Below are 27,364 nucleotides of genomic sequence, written 5' to 3'. Positions count from 1 at the left end.
GCACCCTCTACAGAAGCCGCTTCATTGTCTGAGGGGAAATAATAAAAAACAATGTTCATTTTTGATTAATTTTTTTCTTTAAATGTAAAAAAAACAATAATGTAATTTAAAATATAATATTATTAAATATATTATATATCTACAGGGAAAGAAACATTTTGTAATAAAATAAATAAAAATAAAATGAGGAAAAATATTTTGGTTTTTCACTAACCGCTAATGTTTCCTGCAGGAGCGACCTGAAAGCATCATCCTTGCAGGAGCAGAGAAATCCGTATTAAAAGCCCTCATAGTAAGTTACAATAGGCTATGTGATTATCTACTGATCAGTACCAGACACCCGCAATCACTGGCTCCTTAAAGAAGGAAATGACACCTTTCCCAACTTGTATTAGTAAATTCTATTTTCAATTAAATAAGAATATTCTGGGCAATTCCTTGAAATGTATTAATAAAAGGGATAACTGGAGCAGGGGTCCCCACACACTAACACCGTACCATCAGAATGTACAATGAACAGACACTGTAGGTACACGCCCCTTTGCCAAGAGAAGATGTCAATTAAACTCATAAGAAGAAATGGCATAATGCAGCGTTCTATAAAAAGATTCTTTAGAAGGGTTATTTCATGGGGAACACAGGTTTCCACTGCATCCCCCTTCATGATGGCACCATAATGGAGGATGCTCCCCCGTCACTGTAGGGACAGGTAACAGAGAGGTTTAAAAGGACCCCTCCCCTTACACACCCCAGAGCTTTCCAAATTACTACCAAGATGTGACCTACAATAAACCCAACACTAGAGATGAGCAAAGTTACAATGATTCAATTCGTCACAAACTTCTCGGCTCGGCGGTTGCTGACTTTATCCTGTATAAATTAGTTCAGCTTTCAGGTGCTCCGGAGGCTGGAAAAGGTGGATACAGTCCTAGGAGACTCTCCAGACCACGGAGCACCTGAAAGCTGAACTAATATATGCAGGATAAAGTCAGAAGGATTAGTGGAAACCGAATTAATGGTATGAAATAATTCCTTTTATATACTAAAAGAAACAACCTCTCCTTAAAGTGGAATTTTTTTTAATCAACTGGTGCCAGAAAGTTAACAAATTTGTAAATGACTTCTATTCAAATTTTTTTATCCTTCCAGTACTTATCAGCTGCTGTATGCTCCACAGGAAGTTCTTTTCGTTTTGAATTTATTTTCTGTCTAACCACAGTGCTCTCTGCTGACACCTCTGTCCATATCAGGAACTGTCCAGAGCAGGGGCAAATCCCCATAGCAAACCTCTCCTGCTCTGGACAGTTCCTAAAATGGACAGAGGTGTCAGCAGAGAGCACTGTGTTCAGACAGAAAACAAATTTAAAAAGAAAAGAACTTCCTCAGGAGCATACAGCAGCTGATAAGTACTGAAAGGATTAAGATTTTTTAATAGAAGTATTTAACCAATCTGTTTAACTTAATGGCACAAGTTGATAAAAAAAAAAATGTTTCCACCAAAATACCCCTTAAAGGGATACTCCGGTGAAAACCTTTTTACTTTTAAATCAACTGGCTCCGGAAAGTTAAACAGATTTTTAAATTACTTCTATTAAAAAAATCTTAATCCTTCCTGTACTTATTAGCTGCTGAATACTACAGAGGAAATTATTTTCTTTTTGGAATGCTCTCTGATGACATCATGAGCACAGTGCTCTCTGCTGATGTCATTATAATAGTAATAATAACTCTTTATTTATTGTTGTCCTTAGTGGGATTTGAACCCAAGGCCCCAGCACTGCAAGGCAGCAGTGCTAACTACTAAGCCACCATGCTGCCCTTAATATACATCTGCTATGCACGGTTGCTAAAATGGACAGAGATGTCAGCAGAGAGCACTGTGTTCGTGATGTCATCAGTGTTCCAAAAAGAAAGGAATTTCCTCTGTAGCATTCAGCAGCTAATAAATACTGAAAGGATTAACATTTTTTAATAGAAGTTATTTACAAATATGTTTAACTTTCTGGCACCAGTTGATTTAAAAGAAAAAAGGTTTTCACCGGAGTACCCCTTTAAAATAGGGGTTATCAGACCAGTAAAGATCACGTACACAGGCCATCGATATTAGTCCCAACTCCCTGCACCCCAGCCGATCAGCCATTTAAAGTGGCACAGTTGTCAGTACATGGTGGGGGCTGTAGTTTTCCAGAAGCCTGAGAGACAAAAGTTAGGGAACACTGGAAAAAAATTCCCATAGTGAAATTCCCATTTACTATGAGACTGCACTCCTGCAACTGCCCACTAGGAGCGCTGCTCTGCTGAAGCCTAATGTAAGGGCAGTCCTCTTTTCTAAGCAAGCTCTGCAGACATGGCAGTCGTCTCTATACCTACGAAGCTGCGACAGATGAGAACTCGGGAGTCATTGGTTTAGGTGCCTGACTGGAAAACGTCTTGAGAGAAGCTTCTAAGAGGCTGTTTTCACGCGCCACCTCAAAGTGTGAATCTTTAACCAATATATTAGAGGGGTTTTAAGATAATCTTTTGATGTAGCGAGGTCCATTAATAATCTAAAAGATTCCAATAAAGCGTCTCTCTCATGCTGATGGATTCTGGGCCTCTGTCTGCTCCTCTAATTACAATATCTCCCCCGTCCCATTCATTTCCTCCGCTTTTATCTCATTATTTGGCGATGGGATTTAATTACACGTTTTAATCACCGCGCCTTCACAACAGCGCCACGGAGCTCTGATGTCCTATCTTATCTGAGGAACGCTCTGTTTACCGCTCTTTACAGAGGGAACATGCATCCCGCCATACATTTCCCTACAGCGCCCTCTGCAGAATTACATGCCGGCCGTACAAAACAACAGTGACCTGTAATAAATGGATGGGCCAGATCCGTCAGAGTGAGCGTCCATCTTTGCTAAGGGTAGGGTCATACGTTGTATTTTGCTGCTGCGTATTTTTCTACCCATTTAAAGGGGTACTCTGGTGAAAAACATTTTTATTTTTTTTAAATCAACTGGTGCCAGAACGTTAAACAGATTTGTAAATTACTTCCTTCCAGTACTTATCGGCTGCTGTATGCTCCACAGGAAGTTCTTTTCTTTTTAAATTTATTTTCTGTCTGACCACAGTGCTCTCTGCTGACACTTGTCTGTCTGTCTCAGGAACTGTCCGGAGCAGGAGAGGTTTGCTATGGGGATTTGCTCCTACTCTGGACAGTTCCTGAGACAGACAGAGGTGTCAGCAAAGAGCACTGTGGTCAGACAGAAAAGAAATTTAAAAAGAAAAGAACTTCCTGTGGAGCATACAGAGGCTGATAAGTACTGGAAGGATAAGTACTGGAAGGAAGTAATTTACAAATCTGTTTAACGCTCTGGCACCAGTTGATTTAAAAAAAAAAAAAAAAATATATATATATATATATATATATATATATATATGTTTTACACCAGAGTACCCCTTTAAATGAGTAGAAAAATCAGTTGCATAAAATATGCAGAAAAATACAACACACGGGACCCTAGCCTAAAGGTGTATTTCCTACAGCATTTAGCGATAGTCATGGTTCTCTCGTCCCGCCTAGTTGCAGCAGCCAGGATTCTGAAAAACAGTCAAGTTGTGTAAATATGTCGGCACTGCAAGCTATGCTGTATCCGTAACTCCCATCATGCTGTTTACACAAATCCTATTACTGTCTATGGGTGTTACCCCTAAACTGCATATAACAGCCCACTGGGCTGTTTTAGAATTCTGGCCGCCACAACTACGAGGGGCCCTTATTTTTGTGGATATGTAATGCATATGTCATAGAGATGGGAATAACCCCTTAATATTCAATTGATAATATCCCCTTTTGTTTGGTGGTCAAGGGTGTTTGAGGGGTTCATATCTCATTTTCTGGTGGTCTAGGGCAGTGGTCTTCAACCTGCGGACCTCCAGATGTTGCAAAACTACAACTCTCAGCATGCCCGGACAGCCAACGGCTGTCCGGGCATGCTGGGAGTTGTAGTTTTGCAACATCTGGAAGTCCGCAGGTTGAAGACCACTGGTCTAGGGTTATGCCTATATCTGTAGTAATCTAAGGTGGTGGAGGGGGGCAAAAATGCATTCCCTGGAGGTCTAGGGTAGAAGATGGGCCTAATATTTAATTCTCTTGTGGTCTAGGGCAATGCCCCCTTATCCCGTGGGTAGAGGAGAAGATTAATACCTGGTGGTCTAGAGTATAAAAAAGGCTGCTGTACCCTAGATCACCTGGGAATAAAATATAAGGCCTTCTTATACCCTATACCAGCAGGGATTAATCAGCCCTTCTTATACCCTAGACCACTGGGAAATAAAATAAGATGGATTGATATTTTATTTCCTGGTGGTCTAGGGTAAAGGAAGAGTTAAATTATTATTCCATTGTGGTCTAGGTTAGAGAATGGTTAATATTTTATTCCCTGTTGGTCAGAGGTATAGCCTTTTTAAACATTAGACTACCAGGCAATAAAATAAGATGGGGCGATACTTTATACCCTGGTGGTCTAGGGTATAAGAAGGGTTAATATTTTATTCTGCGTGGTCTGGGTATAAGAGGGGTTGATATATTATTTCCTGGTGGTCTAGGGAATAATGGGCTGAAATTTTATTCTCTTGAGGCCTGGGTTTAAGAAGGGGTAATATTTTTTTTACTGGTTGTCTGGAGTATAAAGAGGGTTTATATATAATTCCCTGGTGGTCAAGGGTATAGAAAGGGTTAAAGGAATACTGTAGTGTAAAATGACTTAGGGGATAAGTTATAGAGCGCGGGGGGGATAAGTTAGAGATTGCGGCCCAATCCCCCCCCCCCTCCCCCCCGTGATTTCCTGTATGGGCCCCGGCAATCATGGCGCAGTGGCCGACACGACCCCCCCCCCATGTATCCCATAGAGATAAATGGAAGGGGTGCGTCAGCCACCGATTCATGCGGGGACGAAACGCTCCCTTCAGGCGGACTGCCGGGGCCCCGTACAGGAGATCGCGGGGTGTCCCAGCGTTCGGACCCCCCGCGATCTATAACTTATCTCCTATACTTCGGATAGCAGATAAGTTATTTTGCACTACAGTATTCCTTTTAATATATTACCTGGTGGTCTAGGGTACCAGAAGGGTTGATATACCTTAGATCACCTATTAACCCTTCTTCTACCCTAGACCACCAGGGAATAATATACTAACCTTTCTTATACCTTAGACCATCAGGGAAAATATAACTAATATTTTATTCCCTGGTGGTCTAGGGTATAAGAAGGGTGAATATTTTATTCCCTGGTGGTCTGGGGTATAAGAAGGGTAAATATTTTATTCCCTGGTGGTCTAGGGTATAAGAAGGGTTAATATTTTATTCCCTGGTGGTCTGGGGTATAAGAAGGGTAAATGTTTTATTCCCTGGTGGTCTAGGGTATAAGAAGTGATAATATTTTATTCCCTGGTGGTCTGGGGTATAAGAAGGGTAAATATTTTATTCCCTGGTGGTCTAGGGTATAAGAAGGGTAAATATTTTATTCCCTGGTGGTCTGGGGTATAAGAAGGGTAAATATTTTATTCCCTGGTGGTCTAGGGTATAAGAAGGGTAAATATTTTATTCCCTGGTGGTCTGGGGTATAAGAAGGGTAAATATTTTATTCCCTGGTGGTCTAGGGTATAAGAAGGGTTAATATTTTATTCCCTGGTGGTCTGGGGTATAAGAAGGGTAAATATTTTATTCCCTGGTGGTCTGGGGTATAAGAAGGGTAAATATTTTATTTCCTGGTGGTCTAGGGTATAAGAAGGGTTAATATTTTATTTCCTGGTGGTCTAGGGTATAAGAAGGGTAAATATTTTATTCCCTGGTGGTCTAGGGTATAAGAAGGGGTAATATTTTATTCCCTGGTGGTCTGGGGTATAACTACTCGGATATGGTATGGATTTGTCTGTTTGCGATCAGCACTTCTATGGAGACGTTGTGGTAAATCTCTGATGCCCCTCCGACGGGCACGGCCGCTTCCTCCTTTTACTCTTCTATACTATTACGGACCATGGTCATTAGATCAGTTCAATTATATTTTTTCCCAGATAATGAAATCCTTTATCCGTGGCGGCCTTTCCTATGACATGTACTGATGAGATTGAACTGGGCAAGAGGAGAGAAGAAGAAACAATGATAAATCCGTATGAAGATGTCAAATATTTACCTATGTGCGCTCGTACGTGAGTCTGGAAGCAGTTGTAATATTTGTACTTTTTCCTACAAATCCCACATTCATAGGACCCTGGAAAAAAAAAAAAGAGAAAAACGTATGTGAATGTGAGAATAGTGCAAAATAATCAATAACTAACTAAATAAATGAATAAATAAATAAATAAACAACAAAATATAAAAACACTTTACATAAAGTGATGCTTTCGATTGGAGCCATTAAAGTGGCTCTTTACCTATCAAACTCTTTTAGGTTAGTGTTTTCCAAACAGTGTGCCTGCAGCTGTTGCAAAACTACAACTCCCAGCATGCCCGGACAGCCAAAGGCTGTCCGGGCATGCTGGGAGTTGTAGTTTTGCTACAGCTGGAAGCGTGCTATAGGCTGGTGCGTGGTATACCCAGTTAAATACGGTATATGTATACATAAGGAGCATTACACTAGGCACAGCATCCTCATCTGTTTACCCTGAGGAAGGGGATGTATGTCCTCAAAACTCGTTGACATTTTAGAAGTACCGCAATCTCAGGCCCTGCTGGGAGTTGTAATTTTGCAACAGCTTGAAGCACACTGGTTAGAAAACACTGTATTAGATGTTTCATAGTAGTGATAAACACCGCTTTACTGTACTTCTATAACCTGAGGAAGGGGATATATGTCCCTGAAACATGTTGAAGTTTTAGAAATACAGCAACCTCAGGACGTGCTGGGAATCAGAGTGGTGAGTATCACCATGAATCACTATGTTTCACAGTGATAAACACCACTCTGATTCCCAGCACGGCCTGCGGTTGCTGTACTTCTAAAACTTCAACGTGTTTCGGGGACATATATCCCCTTCCTCAGGTCATAGAAGTACAGCAAAGTCAGAGCGGGGTTTATCACTACTATGAAACATCTAATACAGTGTTTTCAAACCAGTGTGCTTCCAGCTGTTGCAAAATTACAACTCCCAGCACGGCCTGAGGTTGCTGTACTTCTAAAATGTCAACCTGTTTTGGGGACATATATCCCCTTCCTCAGGGTAACAGACGAGGATGCTGTGCCTACTGTAATGCTCCCCTATGTATGCATATACCATATTTATTGGGGTATACCACGCAATGGCCTATAACACGCACCCTCAAACGTTTTTTTACCCAAATATCCTTGTTAATATGAGGGTGCGTGTAGGTGCGTGTATAGCCCGATAAACTCTTTCTGGCCCTGCAGAAGCCGCTTCGGTTCAATGATTTAATGCGGCCGCTTGACATCATGTAAATACAGTGGCTTCTGCTGGGCCAGAGTCCCGCTGCCGCCGCCCGATTCCCTCCCCAACCCCGCCTTTCATATCTACCTCTCCTGGGGGCAAGTTCTTGCAGGCTCCGGTCCGTGCACAACCACCCCCTACTCTTGGTTTTTGGGGAAGGGTGTGGGGTGTGTAGCAGCTCAGCTTATTGCTGTGGCCACTATATGGCAGCGGACACATTCCTCTACAAGAAAAAACTAAATATTGTGACAGTCCTGCTAGGTTAAGGCTAAGAAAGGAGAAGAAGGTGAAAATAAAGATAAGAAAGACAAAAGGGAAGGTAAGTCCAATAAATTACAGTTTATTATAACACTTAAAATGCACTATAATGTCTTCTGCTGGGCCCTTGCATCAGACATAGGATGATAGATGGTAAATTAAATAACTGTGCTAAAAAAGTTAAAATAATATAGGTCATTTTTAATTTTTTAGCAGAATTATTTTATTTACCATCTCTCATCCTATGTCTGATGCAAGGGCCCAGCAGAAGACATTATAGTGTATTTTAAGTGTTATAAATAGAGATGAGCGAATTTACAGTAAATTCGATTCGTCACGAACTTCTCGGCTCGGCAGTTGATGACTTATCCTGCATAAATTAGTTCAGCCTTCAGGTGCTCCCGTGGGCTGGAAAAGGTGGATACATTCCTAGGAAAGAGTCTCCTAGGACTGTATCCACCTTTTCCAGCCCACCGGAGCACCTGAAAGCTGAACTAATTTATGCAGGAAAAGTCATCAACTGCCGAGCCGAGAAGTTCGTGACGAATCGAATTTACTGTAAATTCGCTCATCTCTAGTTATAATAAACTGTAATTTATTGGACTTATCTTCCCTTTTGTCTTTCTTATCTTTATTTTCACCTTCTTCTCCTTTCTTAGCCTTAACCTAGCAGGACTAGCAGGATTGGTTTTTCTTGTTTGTCTTGGACACATAGGGTAATGTGTATCACAGTATCCTCGGTTTGGGTTTTATGTAGAGCTCCCAACCCATTTTCTCTCTGTCCACATTCCTCTACATGCCCCCATGCGTCCGCTGCCATAAGTCAGTAGATCACATTTAGCTCCAGGGCACGTTTTTTCTTTTCACGTCACCGGCGGCGTCCTGCGCTGTCGCTGTGCCCTGACGAGTGAGGTCGCATTGAGGAACGTCACTCGTCAGTGCGCAGCGCACAGCAGCAGCACAGGACCCCACCGGAGCCTGCAGGAGTGCGCCCCCAGGAGAGGTAAATATGGAAGCTGGGGTTAGGAAGGGAATCGGGCGGCGGCGGGACTCTGGCCCAGCAGAAGCCGCTGCAGTTACATGATCTAAAGCGACCGCTTTAAATCATTGAACCGCAGCGGCTTCTGTGGGGCCAGAAAGAGTTTATCAGCGTATAACACACAGATAGACTTTAAGCAAAAAATTTTTGTTTAAAAAATGCGTGTTATACACCGATAAATACGGTATGTAATGGAAAAGGGCACCAACAACCCAAAAGGGAAGTTGAGTCCCATGTTTAGATTATATCTGATCTCAGTGCTGAGATCCGCTCCGACTGCGAGTTAGATTTGATTGACAGCCTGGGAGTGAAGGGCCATCCCCCATGCACTTCACTGACATATAACTCTGAAACGATCCCGATGAAACCTAAACTTTTATTGATGTGTCAAGTGTTTTTTCAAACAGCGCCACCCCTGCATTTCAAAACAGCAGAATTTTTGGGGACAACCAATATGGCTGCACTTCCTGTTCCTCTGTACTCACCTGGAGAGGATGTGCTGATTCTTGGGGGGATGCTACGTGGACGGCTGCTGCCGCTCCAGGATGGTTCCCTGCTCATGGCTGCTGCGAGTCTCTCTGGAGAATCTCCACCTGCTGGAAACACCCATAGACACAAAACGTACATATGAATTCATATTGGTCCAGCCCAAAACCAGAGCAAAATGGTAAACAATCCTCACTGAGGCGGAGACGTGATTAGTGTGACTGTCCATTCCCGTCCCCCACTGAGGATTAAAAACTGCACATAGATCAATCTTATTTGGAATAAAATGTTATAAAAAAGCATACATTTTGGGCTTTTTTTTTTACGTTCACGGCGTTCAACGTACGGGATAATTAACATTATATTTTAATAGTTCGGATATTTACGCACGCGGCGATACCAAATTTGTTTATTAGAAAATGTTTTATATATTTTTTTTTAACTTTTTTACCCTTTTTGGGGTAAAATGGGGAAAAACAGACAATTAAAATTTTTATTGGGGGAGGGTATTTTTCAAAAAATTTTTTAACTTTTATTTTCACACTTTAATAGTCCCCATAAGGGACTATTGATAGCAATCATTTGATTGCTAATACTGTTCAGTGCTATACATAGGGCACAGCACTGATCAGTGTTATCGGACATTTTCTGCTCTGGTCTGCTCGATCTCAGACCAGAGCAGAAGACCCGTTGAAGGCAGTGGAGGCAGGTGAGGGGACCTCCGTCTGCCATTCTGGATAATCGTATCTCCGCGGAAGCGCTGTGGGTGATCCGATCATCCATTTTAGTGACCCCAGTGCTGCAGATGCAGTGATCTGTACTGATCACAGCATCTGAGGGGTTTAACCATCAAACAATGAAGCTTTATTGATTGTTCAAAGAAACAGGGTTTAATGGTGGACATCCACGCGATCGCGGATGTCGGCCATTACCAGCGGGTTCTTGGCTACTATCAGAAGCCGGGACCTGCCTTGCATGACCCGAGCATCGCTCCGATGCTCGCGGTCATGTATAGGATGTAAATGTACGTTCTGGTGCGTTAAGTACCACTGCACCAGGACGTACATTTATGGCCTGCGTTGTTAAGGGGTTAAGGTTCAGTCACACGGGGCCATACCCCTCCACTCACCAATATTCTGCTGGTTCCGGTTATCTCCGATCACCACGCAGATTTCGGCAGGCACCTCCTCGACGCCATCTTCCATTTTGTTCTTGGCAGAATTTTTGGCCTTCTGCTTCCACAGCACGGGCTGGAGCAGCTCTTCAGGCTTCTCTTTCTTCACCGTTACATCTTGCGTACTCATTGTTCACGCTCTTTGGAATGAATCAGAGACGTGTCGCGCTCTCCCCCTGGACCGCACTCTCCCTGGAGAAACGAAGAGGAATTCATAAAGTTTGGCATAACATATTAGAAATCATGACTTACCAGGGATGGGAATAACATGGCTGCTTACTACCAAAAACAGCGCCACACCCGTCCATCGTTTGTGCCTGGTATTGCAGTTCGGCTCAACGGATGTGAATAAGGATGAGCTGCAATACCAGACACAACCCACGGTCAGATGTGGCACTATTTTCCGTATAGAGAAGCCTTGTCTTACACAACCATGATAAATATATTCACGCAATGAGGGAAATTTATCATCCACGAAACTAGCGTAAGGTGGTTAAATTGCGCTATTTTCATTGTGCAAGCCTCGTTCTTATGCAAAAAGTTGAAGACTCCCGATATGGATATTAAAAAAAATAGCACTATTTTACTTCTAGTAAAAATGCACAGCCTTAACCATGGTACCACAGTTTGTTAATCCAACTCAAAGGATAAGTCTCATGTCAAATCCACCCGCAGGATAAGGGATAAGTTTTAGATTGCGGGAGGTACGACCACTGGGACCCCTGCAATCTTCTGTACAGGGCCCCAACAATCCCCCGGGAAGGCAGCATCATAACCCCTGTATGAAGCAGGGGGGGGGGGGGGGGCAACACGCCCCCTCCATTTATCTCTATAGGAGAGCCAAAGAAAGCTGAACGGCTCTCCACTATCTGAAATGTATCCCCTATCCACAGGAGTGAGCATGAGACTTCTCCTTTAAGGATATGTTCACATGCTGCAGATTTTCTGCAACTGATCTGAAATGCATTGATTTGTTTCGTTGCATAAACACTGCACTTTTTTCTGCAGCAAATCCGCAGCGTGTGAATGGCTGTCCGGACATGCTGGGTGTTGTAGTTTTGCAACAGCTGAAGACACACTGGTTGGGAAACACTACTTTAGTGATAGTTTAGACTCCAAAAAAAAGAAAAAGATATAACAAATGAGATTTTTTTAATTAATTCTACATTAATTATATAATCAATCATCATCATCATCAATCCTCTGTCTAGGGCAGAGGTTCTCAACCTGGGGTAAAAGTACCCCTAGGGGTACTGAGCAATTCTCCAGGGGGTACTTGGGAGGAAAAAAAAATCAGTAATGGCAGCCACAGCCACTGGTTACTGGTCTGGACCACTTTGAAAGAAATGGTCGGTTGAAGTCACTGCACCGAGGAGCGGAGGGCAGCGAAGGGGAAGCGCGGGCACTGGGCTATTGTGGGCAGTAACTACCATCAGCTTTGTTGCTCCACCGCCCCTGCAGACCGGGGACCTACTGCTCTGAGCCAGAACAATAGGTCCCCAGACCAGAGGAGCAGTGGAGCAACAAAGTGGGACATTATGGCGGCCTCCAACTATATATATATGAGGGCAGTCTGGGGGCCTACAACTATATATGGGGGCAGTTTGGGGGCCTACAGCTATATTTGGGGGCACATAGGGAGCCTAACAACTTTATGGGGACGCAAAGCGGGTACAATTACTGTGTGTGACAATAAACATGGGGAGTTTGTAAATTGGTGGGTATTGTACAGCAGAAAGGAGCCTGAAATGTTTGTTTGGCTGGTTCTGTGGAGACGTCTTGTATGGGAGAAATCTTCATGGCGGTCTAGGCCAGATAGAGAAGAAAAGTAAACAACTCCGGTTACAGAAGACGTCACCTGTAAATCAGGGGACTGGGGAGATAGGGAGAGGAAGATGGGCCTGTTATAGAGAAAAGTAAAGCATATGAATTATACTATAATCATTACAAAATGTCTCTAATATGGGGGTACAATTTTTGGGGAATGGGCTGTCAAGGGGTACTCAGGCAAAAAAAAAAAGGTTGAGAACCACTGGTCTAGGGAATAAATAATGTTGATGGGAAGGTGTAATGTTCCATTTCTCCAGTGGTTGGCACTGCAGGAAAAGTGAGCACATTCTACAGCAACAGCGCCCCCTAGGATGAGTTTATCATTGTGAGACCCAACAAAAAGCGGATAACCCCATGTGCCATTACCCATTCCAGATCTTGCCTATAGGTTATTTGCAATCACAAAGGGATTGGTCGCTTCAACCTCAAAGTTCTAATTCCATTTGCTTGTGCATATACTTAAAAAATAAACAGTAAAGGAGTAAATAAGTAAAATAAATAATGCGAGAGCCGCTGCGCTTCCTACATTGCTATATGAGGCCCAGAGGCGACATTTTCTCCAGGAGCCCATTTAGGAATCCCATCATTATTCCCTTACACAATGGGATATTCAGATGCGGCTCCCGCTGCAGACAATGTTCTCTAGTGGAAAATTTTCAAGAGCTTTGGGAGGGGAGGGGTGGGGGGGGGGGGAAGAATGTTCCACTGACGGATATTTCTGTCAATTTAATTTTTTTTTCCATTTCTAGAAATTACAACATGTCAGAGGCGGAAAGAACTAAAAAAAAATAAAAAATAAAAAAAAAGCTTTGACGCATCAGGGAAATTTGTATGAAATATTTTGCATCAGCCAAAGCAGAAAAAAATGTGTTTAGGAAAATGGTATGCAAATTAGGAATAGATCAGGTTAATTTTTTTCTTTTTATTTTCTCATCTAAACAGAGGAACCTGGAGCTAGAGGTACTAGGACTGAAAAGATAGGACATGGAAAACAGGCTGAACATGAGAATTTGTCCTACAAAAAAAAAAATGCTGCCATCCCAATAAATAAACAATATAATAAAGTTAGGTTTAAATTTATCAATATAATTAAGTGATGTTTGAATTTTATAAAAAAAAATTTTTTGAAAAACAACGTGTGAAATTTGCCAACACAAATTTGCATCCATACACCACCGAGAGATTAGCCTATCTCTCAATAATGTTGGCGTAGACTTTTTTTTAGTACAACTTACCGTATTTTTCGCCATATAAGACGCTCGGGCATATAAGACGCACCCAATTTTAAAGGATGAAAATGTAGAAGAAAAAAAAAAAGATTCTGAACCTTCAACCTGCGGACCTCCAGATGTTACAAAACTACAACTCCCAGCATGCCCGGACAGCCGTTGGCTGTCCGGGCATGCCGGGAGTTGTAGTTTTGCAACATCTGGAGGTGTGCAGGTTGAAGACCACTGGTATAGGAGGTAATACTCACGTGTCCCCGCCGCTCCGGACCCATCACCACTGCCCTGACCCCCGCATCCCCGGGGTGTCACTGTCGCTCCGGAACGTCTCTGCTGCCCGGGATCCTCGCTCTCCATCGCCGCCATCACGTCGCTATGCACGCCGCTCCTATTGGATGACGGGACGGCGCGCGCGACAACGTGATGACGACGAAGGAGAGCGCCGGCCATGCAGGGGATCCTGGCACGGAGCAGACACCGAGGAGGCAGGTAAGGTCCCTCCCGGTGTCCTGTAAGCTGTTCGCGATTTCACCGCGGCGGTCCCGAACAGCCCGACTGAGCAGCCGGGTTAGTGTCACTTTCGCTTCAGACGCAGCGGTCAGCTTTGATCGCCGCGTCTGAAGGGTTAATACAGGGCATCACCGCGATCGGTGATGTCCTGTATTAGCCGCGGGTCCCGGCCGTTGATGGCCGCAGGGACCGCCGCGATAGGACAGGGTTTTAATGTGTATTTGCCATATAAGACGCACCAACTTTTCACCCCCCAGTTTTGGGGAAGAAAAAGTGCGTCTTATACGGTGAAAAATACGGTATGCTTACTAGTTGCTCCCCCACTTGGCAAGCATGGTGCAGACCTGACAAAAAGCCAAAAAAACTTTTTTTTTTTTTTTTTTTTTTAGCAAACACTAGGTGCAGTCTTCATAAATTTCCCCCCAAAATGTTCATTTTTAAATTGTAAATTATTGTTTACATTTACTGTTGATTACATTTATTTTTTAATATTTTTATAGGATTTTAATTGTTACCGAACACAACCGCTATATAACTGCATTAACCATGAAGCAAACATAAAGTCATTAATTATTTATGTCATCAGTAGCATCCCGAGTGTTTAGTTTAAGTAAAATTATATTGGATTTCTAACCCCCCAGATAAAAAAAAATCCCAAAGAGAAGAATAACAGAGGCATCATAAAACTGGCGTAATTTTCCGAGGCCGTCCCACTGCCTTGCCCATTGTCCGCTAATTTATACAAATGTTCCAATGCTAATATATGCACGCGGCGTGAAGCGCGGGGGTTAAAGGTCGCCTATTTTCTTCCCTCATTTTAATAATCCTAATTAATTTAAATTAGAATGTATCATTATATTCCGCAGCATGAATATTTATTAAAATCCTATGGAGGAGAGATAAGAAAGAGCGATCAGTCATAGAGCATGAAAGGCTGAAGCCCATAAGAAAAAAAAAAAAGAATTAAAAATATGTATCTGGCCACCATTTCGCTGAGGTAAAAAATGTTCAGGAATAGAAACAAGGACAAAAAACTATCGATTTAGGCAAAAAATGTATATTAGGCCACTGACTGTACTTGAAGGCATATTCCAGGCCCAACAGAGAGGAGCTCCAGGTAACAGTGCCAACATGACCGACTCAACCCTCTTCTCGTTTTAGCGACCTATTGAGTTCTGTGTCTCATGTCCATAGCTCTTCTGGTATACTTGGTCATGCTCCATCCACACTTCCTTCCTCTTGTCTCGGGTAATCCTGATGCATCAGAAATGAAGTGCATGTTCCAGGACCTGCGGGTGCTGTAACCTGCTCCTGGACAGAGCTATATTCAATCACAAGAGCAGTGGTTCCCAAGTGCCTGTTCCAGGACCTGCAGGTGCTGTAACCTGCTCCTGGACAGATCTATATTCAATCATAAGAGCAGTGGTTCCCAAGTGACTGTTCCAGGACCTGCTGGTGCTGTAACCTGCTGCTCCCAGACAGAGATATATTAACTAATAGGAGCAGTGGTTCCCAAGTGCATGTTCCAGGACCTGCAGGTGCTGTAACCTGCATAACCCGGACAGATCTATATTCAATCACAAGAGCAGTGGTTCCCAAGTGACTGTTCCAGGACCTGCAGGTGCTGTAACCTGCTCCTGGGCAGAGCTATATTCAATCACAAGAGCAGTGGTTCCCAAGTGACTGTTCCAGGACCTGCAGGTGCTGTAACCTGCTGCTCCCAGACAGAGATATATTAACTAATAGGAGCAGTGGTTCCCAAGTGCCTGTTCCAGGACCGGCAGGTGCTGTAACCTGCCCCTGGACAGAACTATATTCAATCACAAGAGCAGTGGTTCCCAAGTGCCTATTACAGGACCTGCAGGTGCTGTAACCTGCTCCTGGACAGATCTATATTCAATCACAAGAGCAGTGGTTCCCAAGTGCCTATTACAGGACCTGCAGGTGCTGTAACCTGCTCCTGGACAGAACTATATTCAGTCACAAGAGCTGTGGTTCCCAAGTGCCTATTACAGGACCTGCAGGTGATGTAACCTGCTTCTCCCAGGTAGAGCTATAATCACTCATAAGAGCAGTAGCTCCCAAGCACCAGTTCCAGTACCCACAGGTGCTGTAACCTGCCTCTCCCGGACAGAGATATATTAACTTATAGGAGCAGTATTCCCAAGTGCCTGTTCTAGGACCTGCAGGTGCTGTAACTTGCTTCTCCCAGACAGAGCTATATTCAATCATAAGAGTAGTGGTTCCAAAGTGCCTAAAGAGAAATCACATGCAGCAGAGCTGTTGTCTCTACTCCCCCCCCCCCCTCCCCCAATTTCCTACGGTTACAGGTACTGTTAAGGTGTACGTCCTAGTCATGAAATTGTGGGTCAGATGGTGATTTATAAAGTGACTACCTGCAGGTGGTATAAAAGAAAAAGAGTTTGCTTCTTTTTTGAGGCCAAGGGAACAGAAGTAAAAGTGGGGTCTTTTTAGGTGCTAATTTGGAGTATATGACCCCTGAGAAGTTTTTCTACTCTTCTTTTGGTCAATTGTATTCACCTCTGATGGGTTGTTGAATGGGGTCTCCAGTGTAGCAGACTGTTTACCAACATGTTCGTTATAGGGTTGGGCCTATTTTTAGCACAACCACCAAAGGTTAGTAGGTCCCATATGGGGTGGTGGTGGGATTACTCACACTACTAACCACTACACGAGGAATGCCCCCCCCCCCCCCGCCCCCCATTTTTTCCTCTGCTATCTGGGGGAAAATAATTTGTAAATCTAATGTGATACTGGAGCCAAATGTGAACACTGTATGGGTCCAATGGCAATAAAGGGGTTCTCTCATCATCGGCTGCCCATATGCCCTATCAGAGCATAAGAACATCATACAGAGCAGGTTCTCTTCTGGAAACCTTCACGAGAAGGCATACTCTATACGGGCTGTTCCCCTTTGGCAGTTTGCTTGTTCTTGTGTTACAACTGGCCGCCATGTAATGCTACATCCCCCTGATGAGATAACACATTTAATGTAGCATAAAACGCCAGGCACAGAAGAGATATGAAAGTGGCACTACTCCTGAAAAAGTAATAATACAGCCTATTTTTCTATTAACCTCATACAACCAGAATACCTTTTCCTTGAAACACGGAATAACACGTTTGGAGGAGGTGCACAAACACAGAAAAAGTACAGCAAAACACACTAAAAACGTTTAGGTAAAAGAAAATAGCGTCGTCACTCACCCCCTTTAAAACATAGCTATTATTTCTTCATTAAAAACAGGCCTACTGGTCGGGAAACAACGACTACAGCCGAAATTCGAGAAAGCGACAGCCTGTTTCACAGATTCAGGAATCCGTGAAACAGGCTGTCATTTTCTTGGCTTCGGCTTGGCTTGGCTTTCTTGGCTTCTTTCCCGAACAGCAGGCGTGTTAAGCTATGTTCAAAAGGGGGTGAGTGGCGACGCCATTTTCTTTTGCATATACTTTTACTATAGCATTTTTTTCTTTAAATAATTAAATTAAATTAAATTAATTAATTAATTAAAATAATTTAAAAAAAAAGTTTAGCCCCTTAATAGTAAAAAGAAAACTAAACTAAAAGCTGGTGAAATGATCTTAAAAAAAAAAAAAAAGATTTTCCTTTCTTCTAAAATTGAAAAGATGAAAAAGAAAAAAAAAATTAAAAAACAAAACAAGAAAAAAAACGAACACATCTGCATTTTAAATTGAACAAAGCCCCCGCCACCGCATCACAAATTCATGTAACGAAAGAATAGGTCTGTTACAATTTTTTCCCCTCCGCCGATGATTCTTACAAAATAAAACCTTTTTTAATTTAAATGCTAATGCACTGAATTAAATTTTAATAACAGAGGAAATTGAAAAGCTGAGCAGGAATATTGGAAATAAATCCAGGCCGAAACAGCAGAAATTAAAAATTCTAGTATGTGGGATGATGGCGGTTAAGCTATTTTATAGGATTACATTTTTTTCATTTTTGAAAGCAGAAGAAAAAAAAAAAATCGGATCTTGCTGACTATGGGGTATTAAATCCACAGAGCTGTGATTTATTATAGTCTCTTCCCAAGGGAACGGGGCCTCTCTTTCATGTTGAAATATTTCATAAATTTCGAGACGGCATAAATTCTTAATTTAGAGTTATAGAGGTCACGTTTAATGTACTTGGGAAATTCAGAAATATAAAAAGGAGTATCAACCATGGAAGCGATTCAGACTTAAAAAAATAAAAAAAAAATCCCATAGATAAAATATTACAGATAAAAATAGATAGAGTTGGCTGAATTTCCGGCTAGAGTGTCTTGCACTACACCTTCTAGACCAGTGTTTTCTCAACCAGTGTGTGCCAAAGGCTCTCTGGGCATACTGAGAGTTGTAGTTTTGCAACAGCTGGAGGTACACTGGTTGGGAAACACTGGTTTAGAAGGTGTCGTGGACAGTCAGCCAATTCCCACTTTGTGGGAGGGGTTATAGTCTACAACAGTGTAATCCCAGGTAGTGTGTCTCCAGCTGTTGCAATACTACAATTCCTAGCATGCCCGGATAGCCTTTGGCTGTCCGAACATGCTGGGAGTTGTAGTTTTGCAACAGCTGGAGACATACTGCTGGGGAAACACTGGTAGAAAGTAAAGTTGACAGTCTAGTCAGAAATTCAGCCAACTCCCACTTTGTGGGAGAGGTTATAGTCTAGAATAGTGTTTTCCTAACCAGTGTGTCTCCAGCCTTTGCAAAACTACAATTCCCAGCATGGCATGTCCGGGCATGCTGGAAGTTGTAGTTTTGCAACAGCTGAAGGCACACTGGTTGGAAAACACTGTTCAAGACTTTACAGAGATATAGAGTTGGCTGAATTTCTGGCTAGAGTGTCCTGAAAAGATAGGAAGTACTTTACAGGATGTACACCGGACAGGAAGTTGGGCTCATGAAGACAGAGTTGCAGACAGGTTGCATTAAACCAACCAAAGCCTGACCGGGCATGCTGGGAGTTGCAAAACTACAACAGCTGGAGGCACACTGGTTGGAAAACACTGTTCTAAACTTTAGAGAGATAGAGCTGGCTGAATTCCTGGCTAGAGTGTCCTGGCACAACAGGAAGTCAATTACAGGATGTACAATGGACAGGAAGTTGTGCTCATGAAGACAACAAAGCAGACAGGTTGCATTAAAAGCAGAAAGAAAGCATAAAAAGGCCACAGAAAGGTAGTAAATAACTTTACCAATATATACTTCATCGTCGGACAACAGCTCTAACAGAGAAGGACCTTCTGTTCAGGGTCATCATGTATTGGCTAGAGTGGAGAGGAGCTACAAAAGCGTCTCTCTCTCCCTGGAGGACCTGTCCGGTACTCCATTGAAATTAATAGACACTGTGTAATACTTCCTTACCCCAGTGGTGGCGCTGCAGGGAAACTGAACGCTTACTGCCAGATTTCCACATAGATTACAGAAGATAGTTCAAGGGGTACTCCGGTGGAAAACTTTTTATTTTTTTTATTTTTTTTTAGATCAACTGGTGCCGGAAAGTTAGACAGTTTTGTAAATTACTTCTAGATAAAAATCTTAATCCTTTCAGTACCAATCAGCTGCTGTATGCTCCACAGGAAGTTCTTTTCTTTTTTTAATTTATTTTCTGTCTGACCACAGTGCTCTCTGCTGACACCTCTGTCTACGTCAGGAATTGTCCAGAGCAGGAGAGGTTTGCTATGGGGATTTGTTCCTGCTCTGGACAGTTCCTGACACGGACAGAGGTGTCCGCTGAGAGCACTGTGGTCAGACTGGAAAGAACTACACAACTTCCTCTGGAGAATACAGCAGCTGATAAGTACTGGAAGGATTAAGATTTTTTCCATTTCTGTATAATTTACAAATCTGTATAACTTTCTGGCACTAGCTGACTTTAAAAAAATTGTTTTCCACCGGGGTACCCCTTTAAATGGACCAAGCAAGGAAAAAGCCATGTGGTCAATTTATCATCAAGGGGCCCTTCTTACAAACAGGAATTATTAAGTGGAGAACCCCTTGGAGCCTTTGTTTTCGGCACAAGTGCTCTCAGTAACCAGAATGATCGGAATTTAAGCTTCGGAAGCCAAAGGGTACAAGAAAAAAAAAAAATTCCGACAACATCTCCTGAATGCTGGTGGAATTTAGCGATCACAGTCCGGCTTTTTTATTTGCTAAATTCCTTTCCACAGCAAATTCCTCAAAAGCACTAGCGAAAATAAAGAATGTTCCAGAAATAGAAGACGGGACTGGAGACCCGGGAACCATGGCCCCTCACTAAATCCGAAGGCAGATGTATAGAGCTGGAAACAAAGACCATCCCCCATCGTCCCCCCTCCATTTTAATATCTTTGCCCAATTAATTAAGTTGATTAATTAAAGGGGTACTCCGCTGAAAACATCTTATCCCCTATCCAAAGGCTAGGGGATAAGATGTCTAATCGCGGGGGACACCCCTTCTCCGGGCCTGCAGCGCGTCGGCGTCTGGAACACGGAAGCTTGGAGCTGATGCCCCGCCACGCCCCCTCCATTCATGTCTATGGGAGGGGGCGTGACGGCTACGTACGTAGCCGTCACGCCTCCTCCCATAGACATGAATGGAGGGGGCGTGGCGGCTGAGTTCGCCAGTCATCGGGTACGGAGCAAAGTTCGCTTTGTGCACCGAATGACAGGGGTGCCGCAGCGGAGATCGCGGGGTATCCTTAAATATTTTTACCTATCATGCCTTGGGAGGAAGCACAGATGATATATTCTTTTAATTTTATAAATTCTATTCTTAAATATTTTAATTCTTTTGGGAGGAGCTTTTTGAAATACTCTCTGTCGCCCCCTCTTGACAATCTAAAAAAGAAAAATGACGAACACTAACACGACTTTAATATTGCCTGCTGTAGGTCAAGAGTAGGAAACCTTTCACATACAACTGGAGTCACCCCTTATATACTCTAAGGATAAGGTCACACGTATTTTACGCTGCTGATGCGCCGACGGTAGTAACAAGGGCGAGCTCCCTGCTGCGGCCGGGTGGCTCTGAGTATCAGTTTGTGGTGGTGGATTTTCCGCTGTAGACACAGTGCCGGCTTAAAGCAGATGTGCAGCTGAAAAACCGCTGTTATGAGAGGACACACACAGCTACTCTGCCGCAGCAAGGTGCTCGCTTTTGTGACAGCCGGTGCATCCGCAGCGTGAAATATGCTGCGAATGCGCTGTGTGTGACCCTACCTTAAAGGTTCACATAGGCAACGGTGTGAAGACCTTCCCGCTGCAGGTTTGAGCAGAAAATGGAGCAGACTATATTAAAGGAGTACTCTGCCCCTAGACATCTTATAAGAGGTCTGATAACGGGGATCCGGCCTCTGGGAAACCACCCCCACCCGCGTACGTTCTGAACAATTATGTTTAGAACGTCGGCTTCTGGCAGCCGTAGTCATGACATCATGCCTCGCCCTCTTCATTCATGTCTATAGGGGGGCGCATGGGGGCTAGGGATAAGATGTCTAGGGGCAGAGTATGCCTTTAACTTCAATGGGGACTGCTGCAGATTTTCCACTGTGGGACACCCACCGAGGCTCAAACCAGCAGCGGGAAACTCTCAAACCCACATGTGCAAACTTGCTAGACATCCTATCTAAATGTAGTATTCCCTAACCAAAGTGGTCTCCAAACTGTGGACCTCCAGCTGTTGCAAAACTACAACTCTCAGCATGCCTGAACAGTTGTTATTGTAGTTTCACAATAGCTGGAGGAATTCAGGTTATGGGACACTGCCCTTAGTCCACATATAGACGAATGTATAGACTTTGTGCAACCTTTAAAGGCGTACTCCGATAGACAAAAAAAAAAAAAAAAAGGTTTAAATCAACTGGTGCCAGAAAGTTTAACATATTTGTAAATTACTTCTATATAAAAATCGTAACCCTTCCAGTACCTATCAGCTGCTGTATGCTCCACAGGAAGTTCTTCTCTTTTTTAAATTATTTTCTGTCTGACCACAGTGCTCTCTGCTGACACCACTGTCCATGTCAGGAACTGTCCAGAGCAAGAGAGGTTTTCTATTGGGATTTGCTCCTACTCTGGACAGTTCCTAACATGGTGTCAGCAGAGAGCACTGTGGTCAATTTCCTGTGGGGCATACAGCAGCTGATAAGTACTGGAAGGATTAAGATTTTTAAATAGAAGTCATTTACAAATCTGTATAAGTTTCTGGAACTAGCCGATTAAAAAAAAAAAAGTGTTTTCACAGGAGTACCCCTTTAAAATACATACTACATGAAAAACAAGATGTGGAGTGGCCCGGTACAGTAGGATTAAGGCTGCAGCGTCAGTAATGTAAAGCTGTGGTGGAGTGCGCGTGGAACCCCGTAGGGATGTCCATATAGGAGGTGCAAAGTCCGTGTAGAAAACAATGTATATGGAAAGAAGCAAAGAGACTGCACTCACCGTGGACAACGAAGCTTTAATGCAGCATTCCAGGTAACAACCAGGTGGAAGGAGGGAGGCAGGGAGCGTACACCAGGACAGGCTGTTTCACGACGGAAACGGTGCTTCTTCAAGCTGGTATGCCGCTTGAAGAAGCGCCGTTTCCAGCATGAAACAGCCTGTCCTGGTGTACGCCACCCCCCGCCTCCCACCTGTTTGTTACCTGGAATGCTGCATTAAAGCTTCGTTGTCCACGGTGAGTGCAGTCTCCTTGCTTCTTTCCATATAAAATACTTACTACATCAGAGGTGTGGAAATAAAAAAAATAATACTTGTCCAAGGGACACAATCTACTTGTCCCTCAAGAAAATCCACTTGTCCTGGTAGATAAAATAATTTCAACCAAAATAGTCAGTAAATAAGGTCTTTATTAGTTTTTGCGCTTTAGTTTTTTCCTCCTCGTCCTATAATAGCCAAAACTCTTATTTTCCCATCTACAGAATAATATGAGGCTTGTTTTTTTGAGGGAACAATTATACTTTGTAATGACATCTTTTATTTTTCCATAACTTATGCTCAAAAACAAAAATTTTATAATTTGTGAGGTGAAATTGAAAAAAATGCAAATTTTTTTGCCATTCACCTTGTGGTCAAACTTACATATTATTTTGATACTTTAGGTCGCCTGATTACACACACAATACCAAATTTGTTTAGTTTCTGTCATGTTTTAATAATTCCATATATATATATATTTTTTTTACTTTTTAATAAAAAAATAAAATAAATAATTCCTGACCCCTATAACATTTTTATTTTTACTTCTACTGGGCCGTATGAGGGCAAATTTTTTGGGCCGTAATATGCTGTTTGTATCGGTACCATTTTTGTATCTATCTGACTTTTTGAACACTTTTTTTTACTTCATTTTTTTCTGGAATATGAGGTTATAAAAAGAAACAAATTCTGTGATTTTTTTTAATTTTAATTTTTTTACATTAACGCCATTTACCGTACGGGATATAAAATGTAATTTTTTAATAGTTCGCACAATGATGCACGCGCCAATACCAAATAGGTTTATTTTTATTACATTTACATATTTTTATATAGAAAATGGGAAAGGGGGGGGGGGTGATATGAACTTTTAATATGGAAGGGGTTAATGTATTTTTTTTAACTTTTATAAAACTTTTTTTTTTTTTTTTTTTAATACACTTTATTAGGGGGAATCATTAGATTCCTCATACAGATCAATGCAGTTCTATTGAACTCCATTGATCTGTGTTTATTTGGCTGAGCCTGCTCAAGGCCGGCTCAATCAAATGCAGATCTATGGGGGCAGCCATGAATGCAGAGGTAAGCCCTTCGGCCACCTCCAAAGTGGATCGCCATCCCTCCTTGCCTTCACGCCAACTGCCCGGCGCCTGGAACTACATGTCCCGAGCGTCGGGCGATAGTATTTCCACATCCCCGCTACATACAATATGTGACAGTACTGTAACAAATCAGATTAAAAAGTCCCGCTGCCATACCAAGTGTAACCTTTACAAAAAGTATGGCGCTGTCCCTACCACAACATGAAGAAATCAAGTGATCAATGGTGGGGAACCAATGGTCAATCCCTACCGATCAAAAATCCAAAAGGATAGGCCATCGATTTGGAAGTCTCGAATAACCCGTCCAATGTAAAAACAGAAAAGAAACAGTATAGACAATATCCCTTATTTCCTTCCGCTATGCAAACAGCTGCCTGTCAAACACCAAAATCTCTTCCTGTCAGAGTAAAATGTGGGTCAGCTCATCCCCTGGGCTCATTGGTGCTATTTTCGCAGCAATGATACCTGCATTATTTTTAGAATTGGTTTAGCTGCACACTTTACCATTACAAACGTACCCCGGCTCTACTAAATCATAAACCTGTTGCCAACGACCAAGTAGGACTGAGGTCAGAAAAGATAGAAAAAAAATAAAATAATACAAATTATATTTATATATATATATATATATATATATATATATATATATAAATCAACAAAAAACACTTCTGATCACCATGTCTTAAAGGGGTACTCCGGAGGAAAAAGAAGAAAAAAAAAAAAGGTTTTCAAACCAACAGGTGCCAAAAAGTTATACATATTCGTAAATTCTTCCATATAAAAATCTTAACTCTTTCAGTAATTATCAGCTGCTGTATGCTCCACAGGAAGTTGTGTAGTTCTTTCCGGTCTGACCACAGTGCTCTTTGCTGCCACCACTGTCCGTGGCAGGAACTGTTCAGAGTAGAAGCAAATTCTCAAAGCAAACATCTCCTGCTCTGGACAGTTCCTGACACCGACCGAGGTGGCAGCAGAGAGCTATACAACTTAATCTGACCAATACAGCAGCATATAACTATATCTTTATATACATACATATACACACACACACTCATCAACATTGATACCATAACACTAAGGAGGATAAGCCATAAGGTTATGCAAATGATTACCGTATTTTTCGCCCTATGGGACGCACCGGCGTATAAGACGCACCCAATTTTTAGGGGCAAAATCTAAAAAAATAAAGATTTTGAACCCAATAGTGGTCTTCAACCTGCTGACCTCCAGATGTTGCAAAACTACAACTCCCAGCATGCCCGGACAGCCGTTGGCTGTCCGGGCATGCTGGGAGTTGTAGTTTTGCAACATCTGGAGGTCCGCAGATTGAAGACCACTGCATAGGAGGTAATACTCACGTGTCTCCGCCGCATCACTGTCGCCGTGTCCCCGTCGCTCTGGAGCGTCTCTGCTGCCGGCCGGGTATCCTCGCTCTCCGTCGCCGCCATCACGTCGTTACGCACGCCGACGCACGTACGCGACGACGAGGAAGGAGAGCGCCGGCCATACAGGGGATCCCTGAACGGAGAAGACACCGAGGAGGCAGGTAAGGTCCCCCCCGATGTCCTGTAAGCACTAACCCGGCTATTCAGTAGGGCTGTTCGGGACTGGCGCGGTGAAATCGCGGCGGTCCCAAACAGCCCGACTGAACAGCCGGGTTAGTGTCACTTTCCCTTCAGACGCGGCGGTCAGCTTTGATCGCCGCATCTGAAGGGTTAATACAGGGCATCACTGCGATCGGTGATGTCCTGTATTAGCTGCGGGTCCCGGCCGTCGATGGCCGCCGGGACCGCCGCGATAGGGGTGTATTCGCCGTATAAGATGCACCGACTTTTTCCCCCCAGTTTTGGGGAAGAAAAAGTGCGTCTTATACGGCAAAAAATACGGTACATTTTCAAACACCGAGCTCCAATCTGTGGCATGCGGGAGGGGTTCACTGGTATAGAACAAACGCCAAAAGCTAAAAAATTTCCGCCACATGAATCCTCAAAATTTCCTCAGAGATCAAGTCAGTACAGTAGGATTGAGTGATGCCTCCTATTGGTTGACGCCAAAGTTGTCGCCACTTGAGGCAAACCGAGAAGACAATTCAACTGTAAGACCTTGGTTTATCACAATGCAGATCTCTACGAATGTAGGGCATGATGTCAGCGCTGTTCAACGTTGCGCGTCCCAGTGGTTGGAAGACCAACGACTAACTGGAATGGTCGGCCTCAGATTTTGTTATGAAACCAGCAGTACAGCCATTTCTTCAAAATGTCTTTTCAACACAACAATGGCAGGCTACATATTGCTCAGGCCACTGTGAGAAACCTACAGGGACTAAACAGGCTATTACGGCCTGCAGAGTGTCCAGACGTGTCTCCCATTGAACACATCTGAAATATCATCGGTTGCCAGTTGCAAAGGGAGCTTGACTGTATGCGTGCCCAAATGCATTCAGCGTGGCAGAACATCTAGGCGGATAGGGTGCATGTATTTCTGAGCATGGCGCTCATACCGTATATACTGCACAAAGATCCAGATATTTTGTTTCAATTTCCTCTACCTTTTGCAGATCATTAACATCTATGTATCCTGTGACTTTCATTATTTTGCAATTTCTATGTTGAGAAGTATAATGCACACATTCACACACACACACACTCACACACACACACACACACACACACATTCACACACACACACACACACACACTCACACACACACACTCACACACCCCTTTACATATCTAACTACAATGCATTCAGAAAGTCTTCACACCCTTTCACTATTTTCACATTTTGTTATGTTGCTCCTTGTGCTAAAATAAAAAATAGTCAATCTTTCCCCCCATTATTCTTTCCCCAATACCCCACAATGAGAATGTGAAAGCAATGTTAGATATTTTTGCTAATTTATTAAAAATAAAAAACTGAACATAAACTAGACAGAAGTATTCATACCCTTTGCTAAGACACGTGATATTTAACTCTGGCTCCTCCCATTTCTCCACCTTGGTTGGAGTCACCTGTGGTAAATTCCGCTGATTGGACAGTATTTGGGAAGACACAGCCTTGTCTATATAGGGTATCACAGCTGATAATGTATATCAGAGCAAATCACCTACCCAATAGCATCCCTACAGTGATCATGGTGGGGGCAGCATCATGTCTGGGGGAAACCAAGTACTGCCCATCACCTGCCCAATACCATCCCTACAGTGATCATGGTGGGGGCAGCATCATGTCTGAGGGAAACCAGGCACTGCCCATCACCTGCCCAATACCATCCCTACAGTGATCATGGTGGGGGCAGCATCATGTCTGGAGGAAACCAGGTACTGCCCATCATCTGCCCAATACCATCCCTACAGTGATCATGGTGGGGGCAGCATCATGTCTAGAGGAAACCAGGTACTGCCCATCACCTGCCCAATACCATCCCTACAGTGATCATGGTGGGGGCAGCATCATGTCTGGGGGAAACCAGGTACTGCCCATCACCTGCCCAATACCATCCCTACAGTGATCATGGTGGAGGCAGCATCATGTCTAGAGGAAACCAGGTACTGCCCATCACCTGCCCAATACCATCCCTACAGTGATCATGGTGGGGGCAGCATCA

At 43.1% G+C, this 27,364-nt stretch overlaps 1 protein-coding gene across 13 annotated transcripts in view; it reads right to left on the bottom strand.

The window, feature by feature from the left end:
• ZNF618 (zinc finger protein 618) overlaps nt 1–27,364 on the bottom strand; it is a 140,206-nt gene that overhangs the window by 42,087 nt on the left and 70,755 nt on the right. For all 13 annotated transcript variants that reach the window (XM_056541215.1, XM_056541219.1, XM_056541216.1 and 10 more), the window contains 4 exons: nt 10,344–10,580; nt 9,214–9,324; nt 6,180–6,257; nt 1–28 (listed from right to left, as the gene is read on the bottom strand). The exon at nt 1–28 is cut by the window's left edge and continues 11 nt beyond it. In XM_056541215.1, the coding sequence (XP_056397190.1) occupies nt 1–28; nt 6,180–6,257; nt 9,214–9,324; nt 10,344–10,518 (392 nt within the window). In that variant the 5' untranslated portion in view covers nt 10,519–10,580. The remainder of the gene's footprint in view (nt 29–6,179; nt 6,258–9,213; nt 9,325–10,343; nt 10,581–27,364) is intronic.

The sequence above is a fragment of the Hyla sarda genome, chromosome 9, assembly GCF_029499605.1.
Source record: "Hyla sarda isolate aHylSar1 chromosome 9, aHylSar1.hap1, whole genome shotgun sequence".
Classification (NCBI taxonomy): domain Eukaryota; kingdom Metazoa; phylum Chordata; class Amphibia; order Anura; family Hylidae; genus Hyla; species Hyla sarda.
Note: the sequence above shows the minus strand (reverse complement) of the source record. Positions and strands in the feature narration are given on the sequence as shown.